General features: G+C 30.7%; 2 protein-coding genes and 1 long non-coding RNA gene across 3 annotated transcripts; 1 reads left to right on the forward strand and 2 right to left on the reverse strand.

The window, feature by feature from the left end:
- Positions 1-3,758: 3,758 nt before the first annotated feature.
- Positions 3,759-6,204, reverse strand: LOC125220043 (protein trichome birefringence-like 38). Its single transcript, XM_048122158.2, has 5 exons — positions 5,792-6,204; positions 5,516-5,702; positions 5,244-5,419; positions 4,545-4,703; positions 3,759-4,200 (listed from the first exon to the last, which is right to left on the reverse strand). Exons 1-5 carry the CDS (start codon positions 6,058-6,060, stop codon positions 3,897-3,899), a joined length of 1,095 nt encoding a protein of 364 aa, XP_047978115.1. The 5' UTR covers positions 6,061-6,204; the 3' UTR covers positions 3,759-3,896.
- Positions 6,205-17,053: 10,849 nt separating this feature from the next.
- On the forward strand, positions 17,054-19,612 carry LOC148933376 (uncharacterized). Its single transcript, XR_016129064.1, has 2 exons — positions 17,054-17,574; positions 18,167-19,612. It is a non-coding gene; the product is annotated as an uncharacterized LOC148933376 (long non-coding RNA).
- Positions 17,760-19,200, reverse strand: LOC125224201 (uncharacterized). Its single transcript, XM_048127558.2, has 2 exons — positions 18,640-19,200; positions 17,760-18,550 (listed from the first exon to the last, which is right to left on the reverse strand). Exons 1-2 carry the CDS (start codon positions 19,198-19,200, stop codon positions 18,146-18,148), a joined length of 966 nt encoding a protein of 321 aa, XP_047983515.1. The 3' UTR covers positions 17,760-18,145.
- Positions 19,613-22,905: the final 3,293 nt, after the last annotated feature.

Raw genomic sequence — 22,905 nt, forward strand, 5'->3', positions numbered from 1 at the left:
ATCTTCTTCTAGCTATTCTTCCATTATTCGACGCATTTGCTCAAATGGATCCATAATGGATTAAATTTGAGAGAAGGAAAAAGTAAAGGAATGATTTTATAGAAGTGATTGGAGAGGAAAGAAAGAGAGATGAGAGAATAGATATGTGTTTGTGTGTAAAATGGAGAATGGAGAAGAGTATATATAGAATATAGAAAAATAATAATAATAATAATAATAATAATAATAATAATAATTTAAAATATGACCGTTGAACGGTCATATTACCGTTTTCTTTTTAAATTTTTTTTTTCGAAAAATTGATTTTTTTTAAAAAAAATTGAATTATGACGTCATAATTCCGACGCCCACTCGCGGGTCGGCGAGTGGGCGTCACGCCAGCCGCCCGCGCGCGCCACGTGGCGCCGGGCGCGTGTCTCGCCAACTCAAGGCCGGCCTCGCCGGGACGCGTCACGCGTAGAGACAACTCGTCTCGTCGAGACGAGATCGAGACCGCATCGCGCAGCGATGCGGATGCCCTAAAGATTTATTTATGTATGTATGATACTAGGGCTTTTTTCTGAGCTTTAAATGTAATTTTATATTTTAAAGTTTAATAGTAATAGTAGATATTGAAATTGATTTTTTTTTTCATCGAATATAGTTCAATTGGGATGTTATAATTTATTATCACTATCACGCTTGTGCTATGCACAGATTAATATATTTTTAATACATTAATTTTCAATTTTAAATTAATTAAATAAAATTAGAATCAATATTAACAATGAACAATATGAGTAACAATTTTAGTTATATGAGAATCAAAAATCTATACAAATCAACATTGAAGCATAATAAATTTGAAACAAATCACATAATATAATGTTTAAATATTAAATCATGGAGTAGGAAGATAAAATTTTATCACAATAAAGAATTAAACACAATGGATAATTAATCATGGAGTAGGAAGATAAAATTCTATCATAATAAAGAATTAAACACAATGGATAATTATTCATCATTTTTAAAACTTCTTTATACACTACAATAACTTTAAAATTAAAATCAATCTCATCATTATGAACTAAAACCTTCAATTCTTCTCAATTCGTCACTCTTCAACAGAACTCATAGGTAAAATAACTCGTTTGTATCTTTAAAGTCGTCCGTCTCACCTAAAACTACAATAAAATAAGAAACAAAATAAATAATCAATATGCATTAAAATGATCATCCGTAGAACAAAGCATAAGATGTGATATACTAAATGAATATCTTACCACCATTATCGGGATGTTGTTGCATTTTGGTGCTGGTTGGAGCCGGCCCGCGGCGGTTGTGTGGCTAAAGATTTTCAAAGCTAAAATTGCCACCCTTAGTTACGTGACTAAAAAATGGTTACCAATCAGGCACCCATAGGCAAGGGACCAGAATTGCCTATTGCACACCTTTTGTGCAGGTATCATTGCTACGGAATCCCTTCAACTAATTTAGTAAATGGCAGATGAACTCGGTTTATATTCCATATCCATGACATGAAAACCAAAGAAGTAACCATAATTATAGGTCATCTTTGTTCACCATCATACTTAGAACTCTGCATACAGAAGTAAATAAACACAACACGACAAATGCTGTTAATCGGTTAGATTTATCTTCATATTGATGTCACTTAAGAAAAATAAACAATGCCAGCAATCTCTTTAGTCCCAACCAAAATGCCTCATATCGAAAAGCCAACAATGATACCGACTGAGACCAAGCTTGAACAACGAATTAACCAGGATAGTTAAGCAAAAAGAAATAACAAAGCTTCCCTCCAAACAATAAAAGCAAGATGCAATACAAAAAATTAGATAAACAACGACACAATTATACAAAAGGACAAATTAAGAGGCATTGACTCACACCAATTGCGAATGACTCTATATCCATTTCGATCAATCAAGTTTGGGTTTTTCTCTTTCAACTATCTTCAATCAAACCACATGCAAGTAAAATTCATAAACTTATTTCCACATGCATAGTAAACCAATTCGAACGAATAATAGCATCTAAATTCAAGGAAATTACCTTCCAACCCAAAGAGAAGTCGAGGCCGTGAGCAAGAGCATTGCTTCCAGCCCAACACAAGAAACACAAGAAAACGAATCAAGAGCACTGCTTCAGTAACATCCTATAAGAATAAATTTAAAACCAATACTAACATAATAGAATTGACATGCAAATGCCGGTTCAATGGAAGGAAATAGTCAAAATGGTAAATATAAATAAATTACTATAGATAATAACCGGATGTAACCCCCCATTAACTCCCTATTAACTTTAAATAACTTCCCACTTACTTCAAAATAACCGGATGTAACCCCTCATTAGTTTATTACTTCATAATGTGTTATGACATAATTATCTTACAGTTGGGTTTAGGGTTATTACTTCATTCCGTTAGTTTATTACTTCATTCAGTCATATTATTACTTCATTCTATTAGTTTAGTACTTCATTCCGTTAGTTTATTACTTCATTCAGTCATGCTATTACTTCATTTCATTAGTTTATTACTTCATAATGTGTTATGACATAATTATCTTTCAGTTGGGTTTAGAATTATTACTTCATTCAGTCATGTTATTACTTCATTCCGTTAGTTTATTATTTCATTCAGTTATGTTATTACTTCATTTCATTAGTTTAGTACTTCATTTCATTAGTTTATTATTTCATAATGTGTTATGACATAATTATCTTTCAGTTGAAGTAAATTCAGTATATAATGAATGCGAAAAATTACTTCATAACATACATTCAATTAGTTCATTATGTAGTGAATATAGTTCATTATTTACTCCAGCAAGTTTTTATCGAATAAAATAAATAAATAAATAAAATAAAATTTAAAAAATATTATAAAAAAAATTATAAAAAATTTTAAAAATTTTTAAAAAATTTTAAAAAATAAAAAAAATTTTAAAAAATAAAAAAAATTATTTTTATTTAATAAAATATTAAATTAATTATAAATTAATCATAACTATAAGATTAAGAAAAATGAGTGGCCCAAATTTGGTCTCTAGTTCGGTCTTTAAGAAGGGTTCAACATTGATCACAACTCTGTTTATACTATTACAAATACTTATTTTAATTAGTTCTTATCTGTAAATATATTTTTATACTTATTTACTCTATATTCTTTATTTTAAGTCAATATATCTTCATTATTTAAAAATCTTTTGTCCTGTGCATGGCACAGGTGTTAACACTAGTTATTATAATTGCATAAGTGTTAATGGTAATGATATAAGTTGTAAATAAAATGATGTGTAGGGGTAGTAGTTGTTTGAATTTTTTAAAATTAGAAAATTCATACTCTTTAGGGACGAACGAAAGAGGAAATAGTTCATATTCTTTGGGACGGAGGGAGTATTTTGCTACTCCCTCCGTCCCATTAAATATGCAACAATTGTTTTTCGGCACAGGATTTTATATAGTGTTGTTTTGTGAGTTAATGAAGAGAGAGTAAAGTAAGAGAGAAGAAAAGGTAGAGAGAGTGTTGTTTCCATTTTTAAAAATGTTTTATTTTTAATAAGACAAACTAAAAAGGAAAAACATTTTTTCTAATGGGACAGATGGAGAAATACATAAGTTGGTACTTCAGAATTGAGTGTGGCAATGCAAACGGGATTGGGCATGTGTCCAATCCATAATTAATCTATGTACATGTGCTCATCACATTTTCTTTCTTGGATGAAAAATTCTCTCCATTAGCCAATAAATAACATAAACAGTAGTATACTAGTATCATATTATTAATAAATAGTATTTATAAATGAAGTTTCATATGATCAGTTGTAAAAGTAAAAATATTGAAGAAAATAGTAAGGAAAAGGGTGAGTTATATATGATCCTCTTATTTAGCGCAACAACTCTGTGTATAGTAGTTGGTTCCATGTGTCCGGGACTCCTGCGAGGCACCAATGGGTGCAGTCCATGCCACCCAAGTTGTTGTACTTGCTAGGGTGCCCATCCTTTCTCAACTGAGACAGAGTTGTGATGTCAAGCAAAGAAACTGGCATCGAGGACGATGATGTTTTTCGATATAGAACCGATTTCAACACTTTTAATGCCAATGGTTCCCCGGCTGGATAAGTCGATCCCTCCAGCGGCGTTGTTTCTCGAGAGCAGTCTTTCACTCCTTGCACATTCCAATCTTCCCCACTGTGTTCAAACAAAACATATTGTTTAGGACCAGAAGCTATCATACTTAAATTTGATGAATATTTTGGGCAATTAACCTTATATAGTTATATGAGTATAGATATAATCAAATGCAAACTCTATATATTGTACAAACTCCAAACTATGATCTGAACGTTAGAAAATATTAAAAGATGTCACGGTGTCAACGGTTGACAATGTGTTAACATCAAAATCTTGAAATTTCATAATGTGTTGACATTGTGCCGACACTATGTTGAGGAGTTTGGAGTTTATATAATACATAGAGTTTACATTTTATCACTAGCATATATGAGTATGTGAGTTTGAGATTGGTTAATTACTGGTAATGCATAGGAGAGATCCCTTGGAAGAAAACTTTGGTTTTGGAAGGATTAAGATTTGAGTCAGCCCAATTTTTCCATGTGGTAAGAGCTCTACGAAATGCTTCCATGCGGTCCATGTCTTTCACTATCTTTCCCTCACTTTCAATATAATCCCATCTGCAATTCAAACCACGCATTATATTTCAAGTTTTTAACTAAAAAATGAAAAACGTTTGTGGTGAAAAGTCAGAGTTCAATATCTTTCGCCTTTCTCATTAATCAACACTAAAATACTTACCCAAATTATATAGTGTACCAATTTCTAAAAATATGAAATCGGCACTTTTTATTTAATTATCGGCATCTAATTTACTAAGACAGGTCAACTACATAATGTATCAATGAATAAAGATAGATGTACATAACTTAACATATGCCCTTAAATTTTGAATTCAATTATAAATTAGTTTTGTTATTAGTTATAGCAATAAAAAAGATGAATAATTTATGACAGATTTTCACGTGATTTCGAGCATGATTGGAAATAAATATACAATATTCAATAGAGATAAATTGATTAGGGTATACCATCACTATTTATGATTATATGCCAATAACTATCATAAAGAAGGTATGAAATCTAAGCATTATTGTGAGGGAAAACTTAATCAATTAGTGAAATTTACAAGAATTGATTAATGAAAAAGAAGAAAGTACGGTTGTTTAGGGCCTTTGCGATACCACCAGAGCCAGGTATTGAAGATCAAGACATCGGCCTGCTTCCATGTGTTTCCATCCTTAATCGAATCGAGCTTCAAAACTCGACCGATTTTCTCGTTTTCGATGTCTACCAAATAATGCGAAAGGAGAATTGAAATCGTAATGCCATGTGCCTGCATGTTCAAACCACATGAACAATTGTGATCCATTGAACAATGAGCTAGCATATAGTTTGGTGGTCTCAAATTTATTAATCACTTTGTACATACCTCCAATTTAACATTGGTGACCGAGTTGTTCGGGGTCAGGCCACTTACCGCCTCGACAACCTTGGCTGGTGCACCGGCCTGATTAAGAAGGCAAATAAGTGATTGCCCATGGTTCTCACTCACTGAATCCCCGACGAACATAATATGTTTTCCCTTCATTCTTGCCAGGAAATCTCTGGTGTCGAATCTATTAAAAATAAATAAATAAATAAATAAATCATAGTAATGCATAACCAAATAATTAAATATAAATCTCGAAAGAAATGAAAGGCATACTTAGGCAAGTTGCAGGCATTGGGCTGCCACCTATACTTGAGATACTGGTGGTCGGGGCGGCCGTATTTGAGGCAGTTGAATTGGCCGCGAATGGCAGAGCATTTTGAGGAATCGAAGAGAGGGAAGGACTCGTCATAAACCCATTTTCCTTCATAAATGTTGCAGTTTTTCAGTTCAACAAATGACTTGTTGATTGATGCACTCAGGCACCCTGAAACCATGCACAAAAACACAACAAACAAAATGTTTTTCAGTTTCATAATCGTCATTTCTTTTCTTGCCCTCTCTCTGTTTTTTCTCCTGCGTTATATAACACTGGGGCCTCATAAATGCTCATAAATGGAGGTTCAATATTACACATAATATTACTGGGTATTTTTCTTTGTTTCTATTTTGACTACTTTTTCTGTAAATATGATTTTATACAAATTTAGTGCATTAGATTTTATGATGTTTGATGTTGTATGTATGAAATTTGATTCACCAAGTTGCCAAAAAAAATTTGGAAAATTATACTCTTTTATCCAGACGAAAAGAGACACATATTTTAATGTTCAATTTGTAAAAAATGAGAGACAGAGAAAATATGATAAATTTATGAGAGAAAGGGGAAAAATGGTTGACCGGATGGGCCACATACATAAGCTTTAAATAAATAGATATAGAAGGATAATAATTTGTGAAAAAAAATCCATATATAAAGATAAATTTTTATGGATGAACCAAAATTAAAAATAGAATTTATTTTCGTATAGAGTAATACTCATAATTTAAAGCAAAAAATGTATTAATTGAAATTCATTGAATCTCAACTATGGAATTGCGCATTAAGAAAATATGGTGGAGATTTACAGTTATTTATTGAGTGAAATATTGACATAATCCTTTGACTATTATAATTTTAAATTACTAATTTTATAAATTAAATTTTAAATTTAAGATTCAAATTATTAATAAATTATTAAAATGGAACAATTAAACAATATTGGAGCATTAACTAAAGTTATTGATTTAGGTATATCTACTAGGAAAAGTCTTGGATGGGAGGGGATAATACAATCGAAATTTTATTGAAAAATTAAATAGTAACCATTTAAATAGAAATCAGTCTTTTTCGCTATTAGCAAACAATAACAATGCATCCACATCATTATGACAGCTAAAAATGTTTGTATATAAAATTTATTAATTTCAATTAATATCAATTATTTTATTTTTATAATTTATAACAGTTTAAAAGTTAATTAAAATCTAAATTGAATACGGATGTTCCACATTGAGTGCTATGTCATATCCTAGTATCGATGGCTGAAGACGATGACGAGAAGGAAGTTCTAATCCATTTTCAATACTCCACCTTTCTTTTTAATTTAGATATCTTTAAAAATATAGAGCTATGACTACGATTGCATTGTGGTTTAGTCATTGTGGAAATATGGTGAAGTTGTAAGGAATTATCCTCAATTTTTTGGTGAAGGTTATTTGGTTTTATTGAAGATTATCTATTTAAACACTTATTATTTCCATTCCTTGTCTTCTACGATTTACATGTATGTCAAGGCAGTCCGGATATGTGAACTAACTCGAATTAGACCATTCATTTGAAAGGATCATGATTGTAAATTTCTAATAAGATAAAATCACGCTCCGATTATTTCGCACCCGATTAGCCAATAATCTGAATAGGTGTGACCTGGTGAGGAGGACACAAAAATTTATTTTGTTAAAAGCATCTCCAAAGAAGGAGGTAAATAGAGAGGTGGATAAAGATAACTAGTACTATTACTACTATATTTACATCTTCTTCATAAAAACTTATTTTCTAATAATGGTATTTGAGAAAGTATTATACTTTCTTCGATTTTAAAGAGATGCTCCCTCCATCCCACTCTTAGTGGAGCATTTCTATTCCGGCACGGAATTTTATGTAGTGTTGTTTTGTAAGTTAAGTAGATAAAATAAAGTAAGAAAGATGGAAAAAATAGAAAGAGTGATGTTTCTATTTTTAGAATTATGTCATTTAGAGTAGGAAAAAGGAAAATGGTTCACTTAGAATGGGACGGAGAAGTATATTTGTATACATTTATTAATTTACCTTCTTCCCTTGGAGTTCACTACTTTTTAAAAATGTAAATTTACCTTTATGAAGAGGTAAATGAAATATATCTTCTCAATTTACCTAATTCCCTTGAAAATGCTCTGAAGGGATAAAATTTAATTCGAAATTTTAAGAAAATAATTACCAATGTTTTATTATGATAATAAAGGCTTTTGCACAACAATTAATGCAAAATATAATTTTTTTTTTGACTATGTTATATAAATTGTATAAATAAAAATAATAATTTTTTGATTGAATAGGGGCTTAAGCCCCCTTATTAACTCCATGCAGTTCCGCTATTGGACCCAGTAGGTCACACCTAAGCGCAACCATTGCCTATTTTTTCCACTTTATTTGACAACTCATTCAACATTCCAGTAATCATTTTCAGATCTTAGGAGTGTGTTATATTTAGGAGTGTGTTATATTGTTAATTCACTCTTATATTGTCAACTATAACAAAATGGTACGTATTGAATCATTAAATCAAGGTACAAGATCATTCAACCACGAATACAAATACAGTGTAAAAAAAAATATCATTTAGGGGTATTAAAGTCAATTAATAAAAACTTAGTTAGGGATATTGGCATCTAATATCATGAAACTTTCAAAAAGTTGGGTTTTTCCCACGAACTTTAAAATTGGCAAATAATATCACGAACTTTACCCCGAGTTTGGTTTTTCCCAAGAATGAAAAAATTCATGTTATTTTAATAGATTGAAGAACAATTTTGGAGGGTGTGTTTCAAGAAAAACTATCTTCAAAGATTGAAAAACTTGAATCTCTCAAAATTGTTGTCGAGAAATTACGAAAAAAAACCCGTATCATAATATTATTTGTGGGAATTTTTTCATTCGTGGGAAAAAACTAACTCAAGGTAAAGTTCGTGATATTATTTGCCAATTTTAAAGTTCGTGGGAAAAACCCAACTTTTTGAAAGTTTTGTGATATTAGATGCCAATATCCCAAATAGTTATAACTAACTTTTTAAAAATATCTCAAAACTTTAAATTATTATAACTATCTCAATTTAAATTATTCTTTTACAAAACATATATCAAATTATAGACAATTTTATAAGGATTGTAACTAGATCTCACTTGCATATGTTCCGATGTCAAAATAAGGATTATAACTAGATCTCACTTGCATATCTATCATAATATGTTAATATAATAGATATAAAATGTCAATGCTAAATTGTGTTGATATATTCAATGAATTGGGTTGATATACTCTCTCAGTTCCATAAAAATATAGGCAATGGTCATGGCACGTGAATTAAAATAAAATTTGTAAAGTAAGATAGACGAGGAGAATAATATGCTAAAGTAAGAGAGGGGAGAAGAATGGTAGTTAAAGTAATGTTAGTTGGACAGTGGAACCACATTATTAAATTGATATAACTTTCTAAAAATGAAATGCACATATTTTTATGGGACGGACGAAAATAGAAAGTGTACATATTTTTATGGGAATGATGGAGTATTTAATACTCCCTCTGTCCACGAAATGTTGTCAAAGTTTTACTTGGCACGGGTTTTAAGAAAAGTGAGTGGAAAAAGTTAGTGAAATGTAGGTCCCACATTTATATATTGTTTTTATAATAGAATGTGGGTGTAATGAGTTAATTGAAAGTGGGGTTCATTTACCATAATGGTAAAAAAGTAAAGTGGACAACATTTCACGGACAGACCGAAATAGCAAAACTGAACAACATTTCACGAACGGTGACATTTTTATCCAAAATCCTAAATTTGGTGGTTTTCTTATTTTTTAAATTCAAATAATAATAAAAGGAAATTACACATACTAGTTTATAGACCGCTATATCTCTACAAATCTTATAACTTTTAATCAATTGCAGTTAACAATTAAAGGTTTAGTTAGCTATTGATTACACTCCTCCTTATTAACTCCATTGTAATTCCACCATTGGACTTGGGGGTTAGACCTAATTGCAACAGTGTTTAAAAATGCAAAATGAAGTGGACACAGTCAAAAATATGGAGTGGGATAGGTATATTGGCTCAGGGTCCTATTAGAATAATAACAGTGTGCTAACTACAATGAGATCTTCATATATGCAACCAAGATTAATTTAACGCGTGATGTCAACGTGGTACGCAAAAGATATTAACCGTGTGTATTATTGAAAACTAAATTTTATTAGTTATAACTAACTCATATGAAATACTCCTTTTGTTCTATTAATTATAAAACATTTACTTTTCCACACAGGATTTTATGCAGGATTATTTTGTAAGTTAATAAAAAAAGAGTAAAGTAAGAGAGAATAAAAAGTAGAGCTGATATTATTTCTATTTTAAAAAACATTTCATTTTTAATGAGAGAATTCAAAAAGAAAAACGTTTCATTTCTAATGAGACAGAGGGAGTATCTCGAAACTTAGAATTAAGTATCTTATTTAAATTATTTTTTCACCAACATATATCAAATTAAAGATAATTTTATAATGATTTTAACGAAATTCCCAATTACATATGTTTCGACGATAAAATTTGATAATATTAGTAATATTTATTGGAATTTTCACATATTTCGATAATCAATAAATGTCAACCGAGATATACCATAAAATGTTATGAAACATGTAATACGTTAATACAATTGTGTTTATATATTCATGTTATTGTGTTGATATTTTTAATATTTCTGTCTTGTGCATTAAATAGGATCATCGTCTTTGAATTTGTTCACACTTTGCCAATTGCATACAATGGACTGCAAGTAATAACATCACCAATTATAATTTAAATGTAAAATCAATCTTCAAACAAAATGAGAAATAGACAATATAGTAAACACTTGCAAAGTTGAGGTCGATTTACGTGTTTAATTAGTAGATAGAGTGGTCTAGATTTGATAAAAATGCGATTGTGAGAGTAAAATGAGATGTATTGGATTCATAAGTTTGTGGCGTAGATAAAAACTTCTTTTATATGCATTAAAACAAAGAAATAATGGTAGTAGATACATAGGCAAAGTATGAGGCTGATTTAGGGAACGTATATTTAGTAGACTATGACTGACATAGATAGTATATATTGGATTCATATGTTTGTGGTGTAGATAATAAACTCTTTTTAAATGCATTTAAAGAAATAAATATTACTTTATCCGTCTATGATTAAGCAATATAAATTCGCACAATTCAGATTTAAAGAAATGTAATCGAAAGTAGATAGAAAAGTTAGTGCAATGTGATCCTATTTTTATACTACGTCCATCCAATTCTAAATAATACATTTTTCTTTTGTGTGTCTCGCTCTAAATAACATATTTCTTAAAATAGAAGTATCATTATTCCTACTTTATTCTCTTTCCACTTAACTTAAAAAACAACACTAATAAAATCATGTGTTGAATTAGAAATATTTCACTTAGAATGAGACAGAGATAATATTTTAGTTTATAACAATATGTGAGTTGGATGAATTGGAATGTGAGGCCCATTACCACAAAATAATAAAATGTAAATAAGACACTTAATGTAGGCAATGAACAAAATTTGAAACACTTATCATGGACTGAGGAGTAGTACTCATGCAAAGTTAGGTTGATTAAGGGTACGCTTAATTAGTAGATCTTAGGGGTTGTTCGGTTTGCAAGATGGGTTATTCGGTTTGCAAGATTATATCTCGAGATTAAATATATAGTGTGTTTGGTTCATGAGATTAAATTTAACAACTCAATTCTCGATGAATAATTATGTGTTAATAATAGCCAACTCCTCAAACTAAAATAGTCTCACAACTTAATCTTAAATTATATCTTGATATTATTTTATTAAAAAAACTGAACACCACCTACGAGTGGTCCAGAAGAAGACATGTAGTATCTTTGTTAGAGTAAGAATTAAGATAGGAAATCTCGGTTTCATTTGTTTGTGGTGAAGATGAGAACTCTTTTTAAATGCATTAAAAGAAATAATAAGGGCACGTTTTATTAAGTAGATTAAGATGGTGCTCGGTTTCTTGGACAAGTTAGTAACGAGATACAATACGGGATAGGTATGGACAAGTATTAGAGCATCCACATTCATGTTCTTCAGCAAGAACATGGATGTGGGTCCAGAACCACATTTATTCATTTTTTACTCTCTGCTCTTTCGCAAGAGCACAACACCCACATTCATTATCTTCTGCAAGAGCATGCTCAAGGGTTCCACTATTCTATTATTCAATTTAAATACTTCAATTACTAAAAACATTTCTACAATATTAAATACATTAAAAATACCTGAAATACTATTATAAATTACAATAAAATTAAAAATTACATAATTAAAATCCTAAAAATTAAAAATTACCATAATTAAATTCATAATAAAAAAAAATGAAGAATGAATGAGAGACAATTTGATGTAAAGAATGGATGTTGAATGTGGATATTTATAGATGATTTTGGGATTAAATTTTTTTTAAAAAAATAAAAAAAATTGAAAAAAATGGTAAAGCCACGGCTATATTTTTGTGAATCTGAAATATTTCTTTTTTCTTTTTTCTGAATTACTTTCGATTTTTTATGATTTTTTATAAAAATAAAATAAATTTAACGGAATAAAAATGAGCCAATTAGGAGGCGCCACGTAGGCGTGCTCTTCGACATAGCGGTGCTCTTGCTATCAAGCAGGGCTGTGCTGTCGGCAAGAGCACATCAGCAAACAGGGTATGCGTCGCGCCGACGGCACGACGGATGCTCAGAGCACCGTGCAGATGCTCTTAAATTAGTAGTGGATTTTATATTATTATTTGGTTTATAGAGTTAAACTTTCGAATAATTTAGCATTGGATATTTGTATATGATTGTTTGATTGATTAAATTAGGATAAACTAAGAAAACACCGGAAGTAATTAATATTAAATAAATAAAAATTAAATTTATTAATTTTATAAAATTGTGATACAATAAAAGTTAATTATTCTAAACTAAAATCTCATCGAAAACTTAAAATCAACAGCAATTATGCTTGTAAATGCATTCTACTTATAAATATTATTTTTACTATTCTACCAATTTATTCAAAAAGTTAAAGTTGTTTTAATAAGTTAATTATATAGTAAAACTTTTGCTTATTTAGTTTAACATTCCCACGTAACCTGGTATCCACGGTCCCCACCCATCCACGCCATTCCAAAGTTGTCTTTCTCAAGCATCATGTGGAGCTTTACTTCCAATAGTAATCAGCTTGTTGGAAGATGGTGGCCGCCTGTCTTTGGCAAAAGATTAATAAAGAAGACGGCCCAAATCTACCGTATTCCATAAGCTAACATAATTTTCTCCGAATTGTTTAATAAACTGTAGAATGGCGTCGACACGTGTGAGAAAAGAGAGAGGGGGCTGGATATAATAGAAAGGTGTCATTTATCCCTTAAAATGTCTTATAAGAGGGAAAGGTTTTCCACAATTATATAAATGAAGACCAGCACTGTAATCAAATACCAACTCTTCTAAATATTGTACAAACTATAAACTGTGATTTGGACCGTTAAAGAATGTGAACAGATGATATACAAGGTAGAGACAGTATAACTAAGGGTGAGCCAAATATCAAACACCGGAAACACTATCACAAATGGTCTATCTAATACTAGGCTTCTTCTACTGTTTGGATATACGGTTTTGCGATTGGTTTGAATTAAAAAAACAGTAAATAAAACAAGTAAAGAAAGCAAATAAATCAATTGCAAAATCAAATACGAGAGAAAAAAAAAGATGGAGACAGTGAAATTCCAGGGATGTGCTTTCACAGTTATGATTTATACAAAACACAATTTACAATATTCTATCACCAGTTCATGCTTAACTAGAATGAGTCACGTAAGTATTGATCATGCAACACAAAGTAGATTATACACTAAGGTCATCAATCTTAGAGTAACAACTTTTAAAGGTTCAATTAGACTTTCAGAAGATCCTCATTTTCAATTAAAAGTACACTTTTAGGAGCTATGAATTAATTCATCAATCTTAGAGTAACAACTCTTAAAGGTTCAATTAGACTTTCAAAAGGTCCTCATCTTCAATTAAAAGTACATTTTTAGGAACTAGGAATTAATTCATCAATCTTAGAATAACAACTCTTAAAGGTTAAATTAGATTTTCAAGAGATCCTCATTTTCAATTAAAAATACATTTTTAGGAGGAATTAATAGTACCGTTAACTAAGTCGTTCAAACATGTAAATCCTCCACTTACGATAAGAATTTAAAAAAAAAAAACACTTTAACTACCCCAATATTGAAACATCTCAAAATATGAGAAACAAGATAGAAAAATTATGAGTAATAAGATAATGAATTAATTTAAAAATTAATTGTTGAGGCTAAGCTTCATAAATACAGATGTATAAGTGTGACACGTATCCCAAAGAAATGGAAGAAAGGAGCTTTTGACAAAATAATATTCCATCCATCTCATTCTAAGTTGAGCATTTCTTGCTCAACATGAAATTTTATACAATATTATTTTTTGAGTTAAGTACTAGTACGAGATATTAAAGTAGACATAGTGATAATTATATTTTTAATAATATATTATTTAGAGTGAGATATCTTAAAAAATAAACAGTATCACTTATATGATTACGAAGATAGTAAGCTATAATTCCTAGAAAGATTCAACGTATAAAATTATCAGACACATTTGATGAATTTATAATAAGGGGCGCGTTAAAATGAAACACCTCTTAAAGTAACACCATACCATCATTCCTAGCCAATCATTTGTACACGTGGACGAATAATCAGCTGCCATGTAGCAATCATAAAAAATGCTCAAGAGTAAATTTTCTTGGCCAGCAATATCCAATACATTATACAGCAATTTTTCTCGGCCAGCAATATCCAATACGCTACACAATAATCTATAGATTGCTGTCTAGCGTTTATACTATTGTTGTGTAACGTTTATAATATTGCTGGATACGTGGTGTTACATGTCATTTTAAGAGGTGTTGTCATTTTAACGCACTCCTTTATAATTATATAACGATAAGGTCATATTTTAAGTATCATTTATTGTAGCCAAATAAAAAGATGACTATGGTTGAGCCCAAATGTTTTATTGTATTATCATTTCAAAAATTGAATTATATTTTCAAATAAATAAAAATAGAATTTTTATAAAATAACTCACACAACCATCGAATAAATTAAAGGTGGCATAATTATTTATATCAAACATGTAACGACGACAAATCGTTATGTTAGAATTCATGATATCCAATAAGTAACAGTATATGAGTGAGGTGCATTAAATTCATGATATCAAATTATTGCCTCTGGATTTAAATACAATAAGAAACGTTCAATTATATACGTTTATCACTACCCTTCATTTATAATTGCGTTAATATTGTGAAATATTTTAATACATGATTTTATTATTTTATTGAGTTAAACTAGCAATAATGTAATTTCTTTCAAAACTATCTTTTACATATATACTAATATCATGTTTGTGCTATGCATAAATTAATACTCCCTCTCTTCTATAGTAATAGATGTGTTTTTTTCGGCACGGAGATTAAGAAAAATTGTGTTAGGTGAGTTAAGTAAATGGAGAATAAAGTGGAAAATGAAAAAGGTAGAGAGATGAAGAGAGAAAAAAGTAAGAGAGGGTAAAGTAGGTGTAGAAAAATGTGTTGACTTTTACTAAAAAGGAAAATGACTCTATTACTATGAAACGTACTAAAATGGCAAAATGACTCTATTACTATGGAACGGAGGGAGTATATTTTTAAAACATTAATTTTCAATTTTAATTTAATTAAATAAAATTAGAATCAATATTAACAATGAACAATATGAGTGACAATTTTAGTTATATGAGAATAAAAAATTTGTACAAATCAACATTGAAACATAATAAATTTGAAGCAAATCATGTAATATAATGTTTAAACATTAAATCATGGAGTAGGAAGATAAAAATCTATCACAATAAAGAATTAAACACAATGGATAATTACTCATCATTTTTAAAACTTCTTTATACACTATATTAACTTTAAAATTAATATCAATCTCATCATTATAAACTAAAACCTTCAATTCTTCACAATTCGTCACTTTTCAACAGAAATTATAGGTAAAATAACTCGTTTGACATTTTTAAAGCAATCCGCCTGACCTAAAACTACAATAGAAAAAGGAACAAAAATCAATTTGCCATACACAAAATCAATAATCAATTATCAATATATTAACGTTGCAAATAAATGCCCTTCATAACCATTCCACCATATTGGTTAATAAAGAAGCAAAATTATAAGCCATTCCTAACATCATGCAGGACCTTGAGCATTGTATGCCACGACACAGGGTCCTGCCAACGTGCTAATATGCCTCGTACCAGAATCTCCATCATCAGTTTCTTCCGTCGTGCACTTCAATTTCTGATACTGGAGTTTTTGCAGTGCTGGGCTACATTCAACCAAATGTAATGCCAAAGAAGCCGTAAAATTCTTGAACTTTGATGCACCCTAATTGACAAGATACTACTCAAAATAGTCAAAACTTGTAAAAAAAACAAAAAGAGGATTTTTTCAACCATAAAATTAGAGAGAGCTGAGAAATCACCTCTCCGAACATCTGGCTAAATTTTTATTTGGAATTATAATCAAACATTTAAACCAAATTTAAATGATGCAATAAAATCTTCAACTCACTCCACTTAATTATACGTGACAGAGTAAAACCTTCCACTCACTTCACTTAATTACACGTTTAATGACCTTTAAATTATACTACCTTCTTCTCTGAAAGTTTGATACAGGTTAACATTTCGGTCCGTGTCTGAAAGTTTGACACACTTCACTTTTTATCATTTTTGGTAGTGGACCTCATATTAGACTAACCCATTCCTACTCACATTTTATTATAAAACTAATACTTTAAAAGTAGGACCCACATCCCATCAATTTTTTCAACTCACTTTTCATTACATTTCTTAAACCCGTTTCGGATCAAAGTGTGTCAATATTTGGGGATGGAGGTAGTATATATTTAATTTAATATAATTTTTTAAATTAAATGACAATATTGTAAATTTTTCCAAAACTCCCCTTTTATATATTGTATAGATTATTAATGTGATTTCTTCCAAAACTCATGTTTTATACATATGGATATGGATATGGATATGGATATGGATATGGATATTGATATGAATATAGATATAGATATAGATATAGATATGGTTATCTATATACAGATGTTTAGATTATTCAATGTACTCAGTCTCTTTGTTTCTCGGGGGATTTCAATTTCTCAATTTAGGGCGCACAATTTTTTTTAATTATTCATCACATATAGGAGTACTCAATATCTCTTGGTTTCTTGGAGGATTTCAATTTCCCAACTCAGGCATCTCCAACCATTTACGTCAAACTCAAACCCATTTTTGAGTATATGTCACACCAAAAAGTAATTTTACTTCAACCATTTACACTATTTCTTTAACAAAATTTTGGAGTAAACACCATATTTGGTGTTATTCCATTGAAAAACCCAAAAATGAGTTTGAGTTTGGTGTATGGTTGGAGAAATTATCTACACCAAAAATGAGTTTTGGTGTATGGTTGGAGATGGTCTTAGGGCATACCAAATTTTGGGGTCTCGGACTCTCTGATGTGTCTTGTCTCTATTCCAGGTGAATCACACTAGTAAATACTCCCTAAAAATGCAGAGATTTAAATATTATTGCATGTAATTATGCACTATGTTAGGATGACTGTTATTAGGATCCACGGTACAAATAATTTCCTATGGCTGCTTGCTCGTATTAGGCGTTTCAAGTATACATATTGCACTATTAGGCTTAGGGTTGTAATGTTATACTCTCTCCGTCCATAAAAAGTAGTCTTATTTGTGAACGGCACAAATTTTAGAGAGAAATTGATAAAGAAGAGAGATAATTAAGAAGAAAAAGTGGAAAAAACAAGAGAGACGATAAACGGTGAGAAAAGTATAAGAGAGGAACTTTCCATTTTAAGAAATAAGACTATTTTTTGAGGACATCCTAAAATGACAAAATAAGACTATTTTGCGTGGACGGAGGGAGTAGTAGTTACTATACATTGATTTGGTCAAGTTTCTAACAAATAGCTTAGTTTGATGCTCTTGTTTTCTTAAATAATATAAGTGTAGTAGGTGTTTGTTTTTACATTAGCCTTGATTAAGAAGTATATCTCCTGCTAAGTTCATCTATGTTTCTCGCGGAGTTAATGTTTGCTTGTTGGCAGTACTCTCTCGAACGCGTCTACAAGCAACATGACTTTTCTCTGGTTATGTGTACTGCCTTTTGTGACCACTTCTCTGAGTGCATAATCCACCATCCATTCCTCCGCGTTTTTCCTTGCCTCCGGTTCTTGATGCCTCAAGATAACCTTTTCCGCTCCTTGGTTGTGTTCCAGCGGCTCCTCAGATTCCTGATTAGACTTCTCGCTTTTGACTGTAGCTCGCGTTGATCTTTCATCTTCAGTTTCTGGCATTGCCTTGTTTCTGGGATTCAATTCATGAACTATGCTCCATTCGTCTTCAATGGAATTCAAAGGCTCATTTCTTGAATCCTTAGTGCTTGCTCTGTTGAAGTTCTCTAACTGATTGCACTCATCCTCCATATATTCCTACAGGTTTTTGATATTGTTGTTGTTGTTGTTATTGTCAGATACGAAAATGGATTCAAGTATTCAACGGAAGAAGTTTGTTTTGATACCTTATCGTGTTTGATAGCTTTGCACTTGGTTCCAGTAGATGCTGCATTTGGCGTTTGACATGTCATCTTGCTGCTCCTCTTAGCTTTGAGCTCACGTCTCCTTGCTGGTACGAAGCACTTCAAAGGGGGAACAAGTGCGCGAAGATGCCCATTTAAAGAACAGTAACTGCGTGGGCAAACCTTCAAACCTGAGGTCCCCTGCAATCCTGCTCCTCCCTCGAGATAAGCAGGAAACTTGCTACCTTTCAAACTCGAGGAACACGTTGCTCGCACTACTTCTAAACTTCCACACATGACATCTAAGGTATTGCTTTTTTTCTCCAATGTTAATTCTTGCCTATAGGTTGAGCAAGACTTTGTGGAATTTGTTATGTGGGAACTTGAATGATCAGGACTCTTTCGAGGGGTCTGCCTCGCTGTACTAACCTTTGATCGATCTCTTCTTGCATAAGCACTAATGGTCGACTTCATGTAATTTGGGAGCTCTTCCGGTTGGCTGGTAAGCCTTGAGGAGTTTGGCGGATGGTGGCTGGGGCTCGTCTTTGAACCCGATTGCTTCATCAGTTCATCTTCTTGTCGATCAAGTCTGCAGAGATCGAGTGTCTATGTTTCAACACGACGAGCTTAGATTCTAGAGGAAAACCTAGCGCAGAAGCAAGGGGACTGAGGTTGGTTTTCTTTTCATGCAATGCAAGAAAAGTGGTGGGGTGAAACAAAGATTTCATTTTAAGTCTTGAAATTGATATTCCAAGTTATGTGGTTTCTTGAGGAATACATCTTGATATGAGCATTGGATGCTAAACCCTCCACTGCTGTGGCTGCATAAAATAGCAATTTATATAGGAAAAGCAATTTGTCAAGTATAGAAAGAAAAAAGAGACAGATAATTTTGAAATGTATATTATAGGGGCGTTCGGTTTGCAAGATTGTATCCGGGATTAAATTTGTAGTGTGTTTGGTTCATGAGATTCAACTCCGCAACTCAATCCTAGATGGATAATCATGGGATAATTAGTCATAGCTCATCCCCTATGACTAAAATAATCTCACAACTCAATCCTAAATTGTGTCTTGGTATTATTTTATCTTGAAAACCGAACACCACCTATGTTGTCATATAAAGGTATAATCAGGGGCGGACCTACACCAGGGCATGAGGCGCCCATGGAACCCCCTTCAGCAATTTTAGTTTTTATTACTACCTTCGGTCTCCATTAAATGTCTTATATTTAAATTGGTGCGTGTTTAAATATTATTTGACTTTGTGAAGGAAAATGAATGGAATATAAACATCACTTTTATAATCACTTTTATAATCATTGTGCATAAAATGAGTTAGTGGAATATGAGTCCATTTATTAAAAGTAGTAAACGTGAATTGCGACATTTATTGAGGAACGTTCAAATAACGAAATATTAAACATTTAATGAGGACCGGAGGGAGTATACAGTATAGGACTTCCTCCGTCTCACAATAATAGTCAATTTTGTCATTTTGGTCTGTCTCAGAATATGAGTCACATTTTACTTTTACCATAAATGATAATTAGGTTTCACATTCCATTAACTCACTTTACTCACATTCTATTAAAAAATCAATATAAGAAAATAATCTCATATTCCACGACTTTTCTAACTTACTGTTCTTCATATTTTAAAATCTCATATTCCACGACTTTTCTAACTTACTGTTCTTCATATTTCTTAAAATATGTGTTCTTAAGATCTGTGATCACATGCACTAAATATATATCCTACTGTGGAACGATGTAGTACTATTAGGATCCTCAAGACAAAATATGTGTTCTTAAGATCTGTGATCACATGCACTAAATATATATCCTACTGTGGAACGATGTAGTACTATTAGGATCCTCAAGACAACATAGTAATCTGCCAGCGGACATGGCTCTCGCATTAGGCTTGTGTGTAGGGGCCACAGATTCAAATCCATTTTTATTTTGTTCTGCATTTCCAGTTTTTTTCTGTAGCTTTTTATATACATAAAATATTTCAATAACCTATAAATATTAAAGGTGGAATAAAATTTCTATTTTTTGCAACAGAAAAGAATTTTTTATATGCATAAAATATTTCTATAACATATAAATATTAAAGGTGGAAAAAAAATTCGATGCAAATTAATTAATAATATGATAAGAAAATTTAAATTATTAATATAATAAGGTAATATTCTAAAAATGACACTTTATCTTTAATATTACAAAAAATCTGCACAAATAATAAAGTATGGCCATAATTTACACTTTGTTGGCATATTAGCAAATTAATTGATCTTAATTTTTAATATTTTTTATTTCAAAAAAAATATCAAAGTAAATTTCAAAGTAAGAAAATAAAATATTAAAGATAGAAGAAAACTTTAATTTTATATGCATCAAAAATTTCAATAAAAAAAATAAAGGCTAAAAAATTTGACAAAAATTTCATATCTAAGAGCGTTCGGTTTCCATATTATCTAGGATTATTACACTTATACTCGTTTGATAAGATAGTAATATCAAGATTGAGAATTATATTTGGACATTACTAATTGTTTGATATTATATTTAAGCCTAACTTAAAGTCTAACATAAGACAAAGGTTCGCTTTATTTTTGCCAAAATTATAACTTTAACCATGTTTATGTAGCATATTAATTTATTAAGTTAAACTACTGTTATATTATGAGGAATGTTATATTGCTAACTCAATACTTAATTGATAACTACAATTAAATAATAGCCATTAGATATTCAAATTAAGGGCCTACATCATTAGCCCCGGAATGCCAATACGATAAAAAAACGTCAATTAGGGTATTAAGGTCAATTTACAACAAATTAATTGTAACTAACTTTTGAAAAATATCTCATAACTTTAAAGCGTATAACTTTCTCGATTTAAATTATTTTTTTGCATAACATATATCAAATTAAAGATAATTTCACAAGGATTCTAACGAGATCTCACTTGCATATGTTCCGATTTCAAATTTTGAAAAAAAAATTTATTTTTATTTTATTTTTTCGTACAGTAACAAATGTCAACATGATATATAAAATATGTCAATATAATACATGTAGGGGTCTTGTTAGGTTGAGATTTTTTAGCTTAATTGAGAACTAAGATCCATTTTTAGCCACTTATCCACCAGATTTTCGAAATGTCAACATGTAGTTTATGTCAACTAGAGGGTATTAATGTCAATAGTCTGCACATCAAATGTCAATAGCCTGCATCAAATGTCAATAACTTACAGTTGACATTATATGTGTATAGTTGACATAATCCAACATTTTCGAAATGTCAACAGAATGTAGTTCATGTCAATTAGGGGGTATTATCGTCAATAGCCTCCACATCAAATGTCAATAGCCTGCATCAAATGTCAACAACTTATAGTTGAGATTATATGTGTATAGTTGACATGATTATGTCAATTACGGGGTATTATCGTCATTTCATTTCTAAAATGGCGGAATATCAAATGTCAACAACTCGTATTAAGATGTCAACAACTAAAAAATAACACGTATAATTCACATATCAATAGCCAGAATATCAAATATAAACAACTCATATTAAAATGTCAACAACTAAAAAATAACACTTGTAATTCACATATCAAAAGGCTGAATATTAAATGTCAACAAACTCGTATTAATATGTCAACAACTAAAAAAAATAACACTTGTAGTTCACATCTTAATAGGCAAAATATCAAATGTCAACACCTCGTAATCAAATGTCAACAACTAAAAAATAACACTTGTAATTCACATATCAATAGCCAGAATATCAAATGTCAACAACTCGTATTAAAATGTCAATAACTAAAAAACAACACTTGTAATTCACATATCAATAACCAGAATATCAAATGTCAACAACTCGTATTAAAATGTCAACAACTAAAAAATAACACTTGTAATTCACATATCAATAGCTAGAACATCAAATGTCAACAACTCGTATTAAAATGTCAATAACTAAAAAATACTCCCTCCGTTTCACTATAGTTGAGGCGGAACTTTTGGATACGGAGTCTAAGAAAGGGATGTTGGGTGTTAAATAAATAGATAAAAAAGTAAAAGAGAGGAAAAGGTAGAGAGAATAAAGTATAAAGTGAATAAAGTAGAGAGAATAAAGTAAGAGAGAGTAAAGTAAGAAAGAGAAAAAAGTTACCATATATGGAAATGACTCAACTATGGAGAAACTTCTCGAAATGAAAAAATGACTTAACTATAGTGAAACGGAGGGAGT

Source organism: Salvia hispanica, chromosome 1, assembly GCF_029641045.1.
Source record: "Salvia hispanica isolate PSC_SH4W2 chromosome 1, Shi_PSC_v1, whole genome shotgun sequence".
Lineage (NCBI taxonomy): Eukaryota > Viridiplantae > Streptophyta > Magnoliopsida > Lamiales > Lamiaceae > Salvia > Salvia hispanica.